The 11209-nt window shown below is 52.4% G+C and overlaps 1 protein-coding gene across 6 annotated transcripts; it reads left to right on the top strand.

Moving 5' to 3' along the window:
• The first annotated feature begins 2271 nt into the window (after positions 1 to 2271).
• Positions 2272 to 10722, top strand: Wbp2 (WW domain binding protein 2). 6 transcript variants are annotated; one of them, XM_028889669.2, is made up of 8 exons: positions 2272 to 2517; positions 5595 to 5703; positions 6828 to 6963; positions 7757 to 7849; positions 8433 to 8567; positions 8789 to 8911; positions 9484 to 9560; positions 9675 to 10722. In XM_028889669.2, exons 1-8 carry the CDS (start codon positions 2459 to 2461, stop codon positions 9726 to 9728), a joined length of 786 nt encoding a protein of 261 aa, XP_028745502.1. In that variant the 5' UTR covers positions 2272 to 2458; the 3' UTR covers positions 9729 to 10722. The 6 variants fall into 6 exon arrangements, with proteins under 6 accessions (XP_028745502.1, XP_028745500.1, XP_028745499.1 ...); XM_028889667.1 differs by having other exon boundaries at positions 2273 to 2517; positions 9484 to 9569; XM_028889666.2 differs by having other exon boundaries at positions 2388 to 2517; positions 8786 to 8911; positions 9484 to 9569.
• Positions 10723 to 11209: the final 487 nt, after the last annotated feature.

The following is an 11209-nucleotide window of genomic DNA, read 5'->3' as shown; positions in this document are numbered from 1 at the left end:
CCTCCTCTGCCTCTGCCTCCCAAGTGCTGGGATTAAAGGCATGCAACACCATGACCAGCTTGTTTTTGTTTTTTGTTTTGTTTTGAGACAGGGTCCCTGGATGAAGACCTGGATGGCTTGGAATTCAACATATAGACAAGGAGCAGGGCTCAAATTTTCAGCAGTCCTCTTACCTCTGATTCCTGATTGCTTCATTACACTCAGCTTGGATTTTGCTCTTTAAAAAACAAAATAAAACTGGGGAAAGGGACATAGTCCAATTTAGTAGAGTGCTTTGCATAATGAGCATGAACTCCTGGAGTCATCTGATCGCTGGCACTTTGTAAAGCCCAGCGTGGTGATACACAGCTGTAATCTCAGGAGGTGGTGGAGCCAGGAGACAAGGAGTTTAAGATCATCATCAGCTACATAGCTAGTTGCTGGCCAAATGAGCTACTTGAGACCTTGTGTATTAAGTAAATTAATAAATAAATAAATCTGGCCCGGCATGCTGACAGAAATCTGTACTGTTAGCACTTGGGAGGTAGAGGCGGAGAACCAGGAATTTGAGGCTAGCCTTGGCTACATAACAAGTTAGAGGTCCGAATGGGTTACAAGAGGCTTTCTCTCAAAAACCAAACAAAAATCTGTAGCCATTTTGACTTTTATCAGAGTACCTAGTAAAGAAAATAAAGAATACAAACGAGTCCTTTGCACGGAGTCATCTTGAAATTCCCAAAACTGTCTCAAAGGGCTGGTGCTGCAACTCCTGCTTGAGATTCTCTATCAGTATCCTATTTTTGTGCAAATAAAAGTGTATTTCTTCCTTAAAAAAAAAGGGGGGGGGGGCTAGAGAGATGGCTCAGAGGTTAAGAGCACTGGCTGCTCTTCCAGAGGTCCTGAGTTCAATTCCCAGCAACCACATGGTGGCTCACAACCATCTGTAATGAGATCTGGCGCCCTCCTCTGTATACATAATAAATAAATAAATCTTTAAAAAAAAAAAAAAAAAAAAAAGATTTACTTTATGGGACCAGAAAGATGGCTCAGCAGCTAAGAGCACTTGCTGTCCTTGCAAAAGACAGGGATTTGGTCCCTAGAACCCATGCAAACAGTTTACAATCATCTGGAACTCCAGCTCCAAGAAATCTGATACCCTATTCTATTCTCTTGAGGCACCTCTACACACTGTGGTACACATCCATGCACGCAGGCAAGCCGTTATATGCACAACATGAAAATAAAGAAATATTTTTAAAAATATCGATTTTCAGTACTTTTTAGTGATGTGTATGTGTGTGCATGTATATGGGTATGTGCATGTATATATGACGCACGAGAAGGCCAGAGACATCAGGAGCTGGAGTTAGAGGCAGTTGTCAGCCGCCTGACCTCAGTGCTGGGAAGCAATCTGATTCTACTGAGGCTGGTCTGGAAATCTTTATGCAACCCAAGTTGACCTCCATTTTGTGGCAACTTCCTGTCTCAGCCTCCCAAGTGCTGGGATGTGGGCCACTATGCTATCTACTTCAAATCAAACTCTGATCTCCTAAGGTTAAGGATACTGAGGACCCCCTGCACTCTTTCCCGGCCTTGCGAAAGAATCATCTCAGAGATGGAGTTTAGATTCACTACAACGCAGTGGACAGACACTCACTGCTGGGTCACAAGCTGAAATGAGTCAGTGGTATTTTGAAAGTCCTCTCTGGCCGTTGGCCTCACACTGTCTGGTTTCATTCAATTATTCCAGGTCTTGCTTGAACTCTCTTGCGCTGGCCAGCCAGAAAGGAAAGCAGCGCCATCCCGAGGCCAGCTGATGCAGGCGGCTGATGCTGGGGCGGGGAAGAGGGTGGGGAGCGGACCACTCTCCCCAGAAGTTCACACAGACCGACTCGGGGGAGTCATGGTTTGAGTTGATTAAAGCGTATTTTGCTCGGACTCTTCCAGTCCATCATAGAAGGGATTGTGTCTCGCACAGCCAAGTGTATGGGCGAACCACTCAGGTCAGTTGGGGAAATGAAGGCGGCTCATTAAGTGACTTTTACTCGTTGCCCACATCTAGTCATCACGTTTAAGTTACATTTCTTCGACTGAGTTTGCTTAACACGAGGAGGCCGGGTAGGGAGCCGCGTACAGATGTTCAAAGTTTTGTAAATAGCGTAGCAAGCCTGTCCTACGGTAAACAAGACTACAAGTTCCAGAATGCGTTCATCACTCAACGCAAGGAGAAGTCGGGTTTGCGGGACCATGGCCTGCTGGGAATTGTAGTCGGCAGCTTGTTTATGATGCAGGTGCAACTTGGGGGAGGGGGAGCGTGAGTAAACTCTCGGCACGTGACATTGGAAATCAGGTGGTTGGCCAGCCTACGCGCAGGAGCTGTGATTGGCTGACTGTAATACGAACGACGCCACTAGAGGCGGGCCAAAGACCGGCGCAGGCGCAGAGCGTTGCGAGCCTCGGGACCCCAGTGGCGGAGACTATGGCGCTCAACAAGAATCACTCAGAGGGTGGCGGAGTGATCGTCAACAACAGTGAGAGGTGAAAACACGGCGGAAGGATCCTGGAGACTCGAAGGGCGGGTGTCGCCCACTGTGTGTGGAGGGCGGTGGGGTGCGGTGGGGGAGGGAATTGATGGAGTGCTGGGGGAAGGGGCGGTAACGGCAGGAGGCGGGGCTGGAGGGAGTGGGTGGGTCGTGGGGGGAGGACCGGGACGCTGATCAGCTGGGGTGCTGGGTGGGGGTGGGGCGGCAGAATGGTGTCCGGGTTTGGGGCTATGAGTGAGGCCTGCGGGTGATCGCTTGAGCCCCTTCGCAGATGGAGTCTTGAAAATAATTGCTCTTTATTGGGCGTTTACTACGTTGTTACTGCGTGGCAGCCACTGCGTCTGGTCTACCTTAGATAATACATAATCTTGTGCCCCAGAAACGATCGTACACATTTTCCGGGTAGGGCAAGTGAGGGCCAAGAGAGGGTAAATAACTAGGCTTAGTGCTGTGAGTTACGGAAGGGAATTGAAGGCAGATATCTTGACCCCCAAAATCAATAGGCATCACTCCTCCTGTCCAGTCTTCCCGTATATTCCAGAACTTCTCAGATTCCGAGAGAAAGGCTGAGGCCCTAGAGGTGGGACTAAATGTCAACTGCTCAACCCAGTGCCTGGCCCCAGCGGGCCGTTGTAAAGGCCTGTCCCTTGCCTGGTTCTCTTGAATTCCTGATGGCCTAAGTCGGTTTCTCAACTTTAAGATTTTTTTTCTCTCTGCCCTCCACTGCCACCATCCACTCTTTCTGTCCCAACTTTTGGGCCCTGTCGACGGCTCCTCTTTCCTCTGTTCCTTAGACATTGGAAATCAGACTTGAGCTATGCAGCCTTGAATTTCTTCTTGAAGGCCAAGGGAGACGTGGTGGAGGTCAGAGCCTACACCCATCTTGGGACCTGTCACTTGGGAATGTTTGATGAGTCAGAGGAGAAGGGGCGGGTGACCAGACTGGATATGCTGACTTTGTCTCCATAGTTCTTGGCAGGTCCTAGCCAGCCCAGCATGGATCTGGTCCCTTCTGTTGAGCTGGGTCTATGTCCTCTATTACCTCTGCAGCAACAAAGGATATTTGGGATGAGGAGGAGACAGGAATGAAACCCTATGAACTTGGACCTTTAGATCATGTAATCTGAGAAACCTTACATTGTTCTCTGGTGTACTTCATCCAGGGCCTTGGCTGGGCCAAGTACTTTGAGGCCTTCTGATGGCTGCCTCCTCCGCTACCACTCTGTCTGGGTTTTGAGTTATGGTTTCATTCCAAGTTGGCCTTGAACCTGAATCAGTTCTACCTCAGGCTTCTGAGCGCAGGGAATTCCGGCATGCATCACCAAAACCGGAGCTCTTTGGTTTCATCATTTGAGAGTGGTTTTACTTCTCTTACATTGGGTCTTTTCAAGAAGGTATCTGCCCTCCTGGGCCTCAGCACCTGGCTCATAGCTCATTGTTACCTAATAGGGTTCTGGAAAGAACTTAGCCTCACTTCTGAAACAGATGTGTCAGTAAGAATTGAAATTTAAGTGCAGTGCTCAAACTTTGATATTTAAACTAGTGAACATTAGTCTTTAATTCATAAACCACTGTTAGAAATGAACATTGAACTCTTCCCAGAGAATTGAGTACATGTACGCACGCACGCACGCGCATCTATCTCAAGGACTTTATATACAGACATTTTCTGCAGCTCCAGCTGAAGAAGCTTGGATTAAGGGCTGGGAAGATAGTTTAGCAGCTAATATTCTCAACCAGGCGGTGGTGGCGCACGCCTTTAATCCCAGCACTCAGGAGGCAGAGGCAGGAGGATCTCTCTGAATTCGAGGCCAGCCTGGTCTACAAAGCAAGTTCCAGGATAGCCAAGGCTGTTACACAGAGAAACCCTGTCTTTAAAAATCACACACACACACACACACACACACACACACACACACACACACACGCAAAAAACCAACAACAACCAAAAAAAAAAAAAACACCCATGCAGAGGACCCAAGTTTAGTTCTCCGCATCTGTGTCAGGTATCTTAGAACACCGTGTCTCCAGCTTCCGAGGATCCAATGAAAGAATAGAGTTGTGTCTTTGACATTTAGTGTGTGTGTGTGTGTGTGTGTGTGTGTGTGTGTGTGTGTGTGTTGCTGGGGAAGATCCCAGAGCAGTGACCATGCTGGACCAATACTACTGAGCTACATCCCCAAGACAAATGTTTATGTATTAGGTTGTTTTGTTGTTGTTGTTTTGGTTTTTGGGTGTTTTTTTTTTTTTTTTTTTTTTTAAGATTTATTTATTTATTATGTATACAGAAGAGGGCGCCAGATCTCATTACAGATGGTTGTGAGCCACCGTGTGGTTGCTGGAAATTGAACTCAGGACCTCTGGAAGAGCAGTCGGTGCTCTTAACCTCTGAGCCATCTCTCCAGCCCCTTGTTTTGTTTTATTTTTTATATTTTTGAGACAGGGTTTCTCTGTGTCATTCTGGCTGTCCTGAAACTCACTTTGTAGACCAGGCTGGCCTCGAACTCACAGAGATCCACCTGCCTCTGCCTCCTGAGTGCTGGGATCAAAGGTGTGCACCACCACTGCCCGGCTTATATTAGGTTTTCAAAATAAACAACAGCAGTAACAGAGCTGTGGCTGTGGTTCCGATGGAAGGGTGCTTTCAGAGCATGCACAAAACCCTGGGTTCCGTCCCTAGCACCTCAGGTAACCAGCATGGTGGTAGAAGTCTGCAATCCCAGCACTTGGGAGATGGAAGCAGGAGGAACGTAGCAAGCTCAAGAGCAGCCTGAGCTGTATGAAGCTTTGCCTCAAAAACTCCAGACTAGAACACATACTGTCGAAGGGCTCAAGAGAGACGGAGAGAAAGCCCAGGTTATCTAATCCAGCTGGAGAGGTGAAGACAGTTCTCTTACCCTGGTCACTTGGGGGCTGTAGAAATGGAACTCGGGACTCTAGACCCAGTGTATTCCTCTCTGGCTGTACAGATGGTTTCCTCATAGTGCTGTTGCAACAGTGTTGTGAATGATGTGTCCTGTGTCCAGGGTAACTGATGGCATCATCGGAGCTCTTTGTTATTTTTCACCACAGCATCCTAATGTCCTACGATCATGTGGAGCTTACATTCAATGACATGAAGAATGTGCCAGAGGCCTTCAAAGGGACCAAGAAAGGCACCATCTACCTTACCCCATACCGGGTAAGTTGTAGGGCAGATCAGATGGTCATGTGTGTCTCCACTTCAGCCTTGTGACACCAGTGGCCTCTGGAGAATGCCAGTGCCTTGCTCTGCCCATGTCTCTGTCACATGATCCTGGATTCTGGAACCACCAGGCGCTCTGTTCTGCTTTCCTGACCTGCACCATGCAGACTCCACCAAAATCTCTCTGAGGTCGGATACTGCTGCTGCAGTGACTTGCCTGGAGGAGCCCCTGAGGCTGTGTATGCAGTCAGAGTGATGGATGTGGTAAACAGGGTACAGTAGCAGGGCCACGGCCTCCAGGCTGGGCAGAAAGCCTTGCAGAACCCTGCCGAGTGACAGACGCCAGGCTGCAGAATGGCCTCGCCTGAGAATGAGCCTTGTGGGCGCTGAGGAAGACAAATGAATAGTTAGGAGAGGGTGCTGCCTGTGGCTTCCACCAGTGGTGTCAGGATGGCTGGAGAGAGTGGGCATCTGCAGGTTTTGACGACACAGCACCTCTCAAACCATGCCCTCCTCTGGAGACTCACATTCCCCTCTTCCGTTAGCTTGAGTGTCTGGTGGTTTGGAAACCCAGGGGTTGCCCCACATGATGGAAGGGGAGGACTTACCTGTGACCTCCATTTGTGCACTGCGGCATGTCACACCCACCCACACACCTATAACATAAGTAAATGTAATCAAGAAGAAAAGAAACCGAGGGGTTTTTCCAGGTATGGGACAGGAGGGTTCTGTGGCTGTTAGGCAAAGTGTGACCCTACAGGAAGTCACAGTGATCCCTTCTCCTGGACCCTTGTGCTGCATTTTGTATGAGCCTGGCCTGCCCTAGCCCAGCAGCCTCCTCCTGCACACAGCCCCGGCCACCCTCTGTCTCTGGAGAGAGAAGGTGTATCCTCGTCTGCTCTACAGCCTGTGCCTTCCTCCTGTGCTCACCCGAGTCTGGGGCCTCAGCTGCACCCAGGCCTTTCACTTCACAGCACTGAGAGGAGCCCTGCGGCTGCCCGACCTGGGCTACACTGCCTGCTCTGGCGCTGGGAACAGACCAGCCCATGGAGCATGGGTCGGGAGCCGTGGCTGAGCCCGGTTGGTTCTGGCGCTGACGGCCTGGTTGCCTCTCCCTGTAGGTCATCTTTCTGTCCAAGGGGAAGGATGCCATGCAGTCCTTCATGATGCCCTTTTATCTGATGAAGGACTGTGAGATCAAGCAGCCGGTGTTCGGGGCGAACTTCATTAAGGGGACCGTGAAGGCTGAAGCGGGAGGTAGGTGACGAGAGCTCGGGGACACGATTGGGTGGCTAATGAGGTGTCCCGGGGATCTCTGACTGCCAGCCTCCTGGAGATGCCCTTTTCAGACTCGTCCAAGCCTCCCCCTTCCCAGCCGTAAACTAACATCAGATACCTGGGCTAATGGCTGAGCCACACAGGTGGCTTGGTTGCCAGGAGCTGAGAAAGGCAGGCTTAAACCAGCCTTTTGTTCAGAGAGTGAGCCCAGCAGAGAAATGAATGCTTATTTTTCCCCAGGGAAGGCCTAGGTTTTAAATTTGGGAGGAGCTGTGTCCTATTCCTGGGAGGAGGCTTCCATGAGATCCAGGGAAAGGCAGCTACCTCACCAGAGGCCGGCAGGGCCCTGCGTTGTGACCGACTCCCAGACTCCGGAGGGCTCTGTGTCCGCCTCCGTTCCTTCTGACCCAGCCAGGCTGGAGGGACCATGCTCTGTCTTGAGGCCTCTTAACCAGTGCTTTACTGGTGGTAGAGAGAAGCCTCCTCCCCTCCCCCTTGGTATTGGCTCTACAATCAACCATGTAGCCTTGGTGCTGGCTGTGTGCTTGGCTGGGGGTGGGGGAAAACCCTCTTGAGAGGATGAAACCCACAGGCAGGAGCCAGGCCATCGTGCAGCACCAGGTGTTTTGTGGGCTGCAGGCAGAGGCCTCACCCCTTCCCGACAGCCTCCTCGGTGTTGGATGATGGCCAGGAGAGGACAAAGAGCTGTCTCTCTGAACTGAGCCTGTTTTCTCTCTCCCCACTGTTCTCCACTGTCCTTGCCCCTTCTCAGGTGGCTGGGAAGGCTCTGCTTCCTACAAGTTGACCTTCACAGCAGGGGGCGCCATCGAGTTTGGGCAGCGGATGCTCCAGGTGGCATCTCAAGGTATCCCAGCTCTTCAAAACTCGGGGCGGGGCTAGCGACACACCTAACATGTGGGTTTCTTGTTTGTCCTTTTATTTTGTATTGTAAGCACCAGGAGGTAACAATCTGGCCCAGCTGACAGGGCTGGGAATTGGGAAAGAAACCTGTTATTAGTCTGTGGGTTTCCTTTGCCCATAACAGGCATGCAGCATTCTGACAGAAATGTTTGGACTGAAAAACAAACAAAAAACCCAACTGTTAAGTTACCATCCAGCAGCCATTGTAAATTACCGAGCGCACGGTGTTCAACATCCGTCCCCTCTCTCTTCACCTCTCCCCCCAGTCGTTGTCGTCCCGTTACCCCCCAACACACACACACACACACTTACCTTTCCATCCACTTCCCTCTCCACTGCGGTCCTTGACTCTGGTCCGATTGCCTCCTGGCCTCTTTTCCCACCCTCCCCTTACCACATGGTGACCTAGGCAGACCCAGTGGGGTGGGCAGTGGAATGGGTGTAGGGCGCATCTGTGGGCACAGTCCTGGGGCCCATCAGTCCCTGAGGCAGGCAACACTCATCTCTCTCTCCCCTTGTACTTATAGCCTCCAGAGGTGAAGCCCCTAATGGAGCCTATGGGTACCCTTACATGCCCAGCGGGGCCTATGTCTTTCCCCCACCAGTCGCCAATGGAATGTACCCCTGCCCTCCTGGCTACCCCTATCCACCGCCCCCACCTGGTGAGTGTCGTTTGCCGCCCAGCCTCAGCCTCCCCGCCCACCCACTTACCGCACTTTCAGGTTGCAGAGGGGAGATGTGCCCTTTCACCTGCTTTAGACATAGCGGACATTGGAGAGTTTAGAGAGCACCCCGGCCGGGGACCTAGACAGGCCCCTCCCAAGAGTAGCCTTCTGAGGAACCGAGCAGGCTGCTCACTGTCTGTCGCTCTCTTCCCAAGCAGAGTTCTATCCAGGACCTCCCATGATGGATGGGGCCATGGGATACGTACAGCCACCACCACCACCCTATCCTGGGCCCATGGAGCCTCCGGTCAGCGGCCCCAGTGCCCCCTCCACTCCTGCAGGTGAGGCCCCTGGGCTGCAGGCAGTCCTTCAGGACCAGCTCTCCTCCCGGAGGCCTTACCCAGACTCCCACAAGATGGCTGGAAGCTACTGAACACCTCAGATGATGAAGGGCCCCTGGCTTCCACCACCAGAGGGACCAACAGAGTAGCCTGGTGGCGAAGAGCTGTATATAGTCCGAGGGCTGGGTGTAGTTCAGTGAGCCCTTGCCTGGCATGGGCTAGGCCTGTGTTCTGTGTCCCCACTGTCACAGAACGTGGAAGAACAGTGTGAAGATGAGATGAGGTCTAGATTCCAGCCTTGTTGGCCCTCGGCTAGCAGTGACCTAGGACCCAGAAAAGAAGGTCACCTGTGTGCTTCAGTGTTCTCATCTACCGATGGTCACCAGGACCTCCTGATAGACTTATGCCAAGGGCATGAAAGGGACGGTAGGGCAGTGCCAGCACGTGGCAGATGCTTAGGAAAGTCGCTGAAGCTTCTGGTGGTCTGAGTTGCCACTGCCCCAAACTCAGGCAAGGGCAGAGGAGGGCTTGTTGGTCATTGCCGTTCCTCCATCATGTGTTTGCCTTGACAGCCGAGGCCAAGGCCGCAGAAGCAGCTGCCAGCGCTTATTACAACCCAGGCAACCCACACAATGTCTACATGCCCACGGTGAGTGGGGTAAGACCGCCCGCCCGCCCTCTCAGTCACTCAGCCTGGGAGCCGTGACGAAAGAGACCACAGCTCATTCTGTGGTGTCTCATGTGATCTGTTTTCTTCCTGTAGAGCCAGCCTCCCCCGCCACCCTACTACCCCCCGGAAGACAAGAAGACCCAGTAGACCCTGCTCACCTCCCTGCCTCTTGTGGATGACCCCTTCCTGGGCCTCCCATGGAGCTGCATCTGGGACTCTGGGAGGCCAGGGAGGGCCTGTTCTTCCCCAGGCCTGATTATAAACAGTTAGCAGGAACTAGCCCTGACGGAAGGGTGGGGCTCCGGGCCTCCGAGAGGAGCCTCCCAGCTTCCCACACTAGCTCAGCCCGTGGCGCTGCTCATCTAGCTTCCCTCTCACCACCTCTGGGGCTCTCAGGAGCGCGGGATGACCCCTTGTTCCTCTCTGTAGTAGCTCCTCCCCACAGAGGGACTCTCTAGCCACTCCTCCACCACACCCAGCCCCTCAGCCTGATGGCCACTGAACTCCATCTTGGGGGCTTATCCGACCAGCCTTGTGTCTCCCCCTCCGGCTCTGCCAGGCCATGATCACATTCCTTCCCCTGGTGTGGCCTGACCCTGGAAGGCCGCTGTCCCAGCAGATGCTGAGTCCACATTCCCTTTGGCCAGGCGCTGGCCTCAGTCACACCCACCCTGCCTGCCACACTAGCCTGCTTCCTTCTGTTGCCTCTGGCTTTGGGAATTTTACCCTGAGCCTCCAGCAGTTGGTGGCTTCAGAAGCAAAGGCACTGTGGCCAGGAGGAAGCCCCCTCTAGTGTTTCTGGGAATGATTTCCCCTCCTCTCCCCGCCCCTTACAAGGGGCTTCTTCACAGGAGCATTAGAGAATGCATGTCTGTCCGATCGGTCCCTTTGGTCTGGGAAGGAGCACCTCCAACCATGTGACCTGTAAGCTGCCATCTGCCCCTGGAAGCTTCACACCCCCTGGAAGCATTAAGATTTGCTCTTGATGTTCCTGGACGCAAATTGAGGAGATGGTTATTTAAAGAGAATTCCCTATTTATTTGACACAAAAAAATCCAGTAATATATTAATGTGAAATAAACCCTGTTTGCACCTTGATTTGTTTGCTACAACTGTGAAATAGTAAAATGAAGTAACTGGACGCTCTCTGACTCTTGTGTGGTGACCGGGGTGAGGTCTTCCGGAAGGAGGAGCCGCTGACAGCTGGGAGGTGGGGCTAGAGAGCCTGTGTCCTGTCTGAATCTTTCTCAGGCTACATTTGAACTGTTCCCAGCCTTCCTGCAGAGGGCCCTGTACATGCCTGGGATGGTGCATAATGCCACCTACTGCCAGCTGGGGCAGGACAAGGCCTGTATCCCATCTGCAACTCCCGATCGCCTACTGAGCACAGGCTGGAAGCAGCTTTGTCGCCCAGGCATGCCAGGACTCCTGTGAGGGAGTGTGGCTGGGCTGGTACTGCAGTGTGCACCTTCATGCCACCTGACCAGGGGAAGAAGAAGCTGAGCCCACGGCCAGGCTGCACCCCACAGTCAGGGCTGCACCCCACTCAGTCAAAGCTGTGGGAGATCTGGTACCGAAGTGTCCTCTGCTGACTAAAATGTTCCCACAGAGAGATGGCAGCCTCTTCC

The sequence above is a fragment of the Peromyscus leucopus genome, chromosome 8b, assembly GCF_004664715.2.
Source record: "Peromyscus leucopus breed LL Stock chromosome 8b, UCI_PerLeu_2.1, whole genome shotgun sequence".
Taxonomy (NCBI): Eukaryota; Metazoa; Chordata; class Mammalia; order Rodentia; family Cricetidae; genus Peromyscus; species Peromyscus leucopus.
Note: the sequence above shows the minus strand (reverse complement) of the source record. Positions and strands in the feature narration are given on the sequence as shown.

Bases quoted from the DNA above. Each gene is read 5' to 3' on its own strand.
- Wbp2 (XM_028889666.2), top strand. From the start codon at position 2,459: ATGGCGCTCAACAAGAATCACTCAGAGGGTGGCGGAGTGATCGTCAAC. The intron at 5,704-6,827 runs GTAAGTTGTAGG...CTCTCCCTGTAG, and splicing joins TCTACCTTACCCCATACCGG to GTCATCTTTCTGTCCAAGGG. The intron at 9,570-9,674 runs GTAAGACCGCCC...TTCTTCCTGTAG, and splicing joins ACATGCCCACGGTGAGTGGG to AGCCAGCCTCCCCCGCCACC.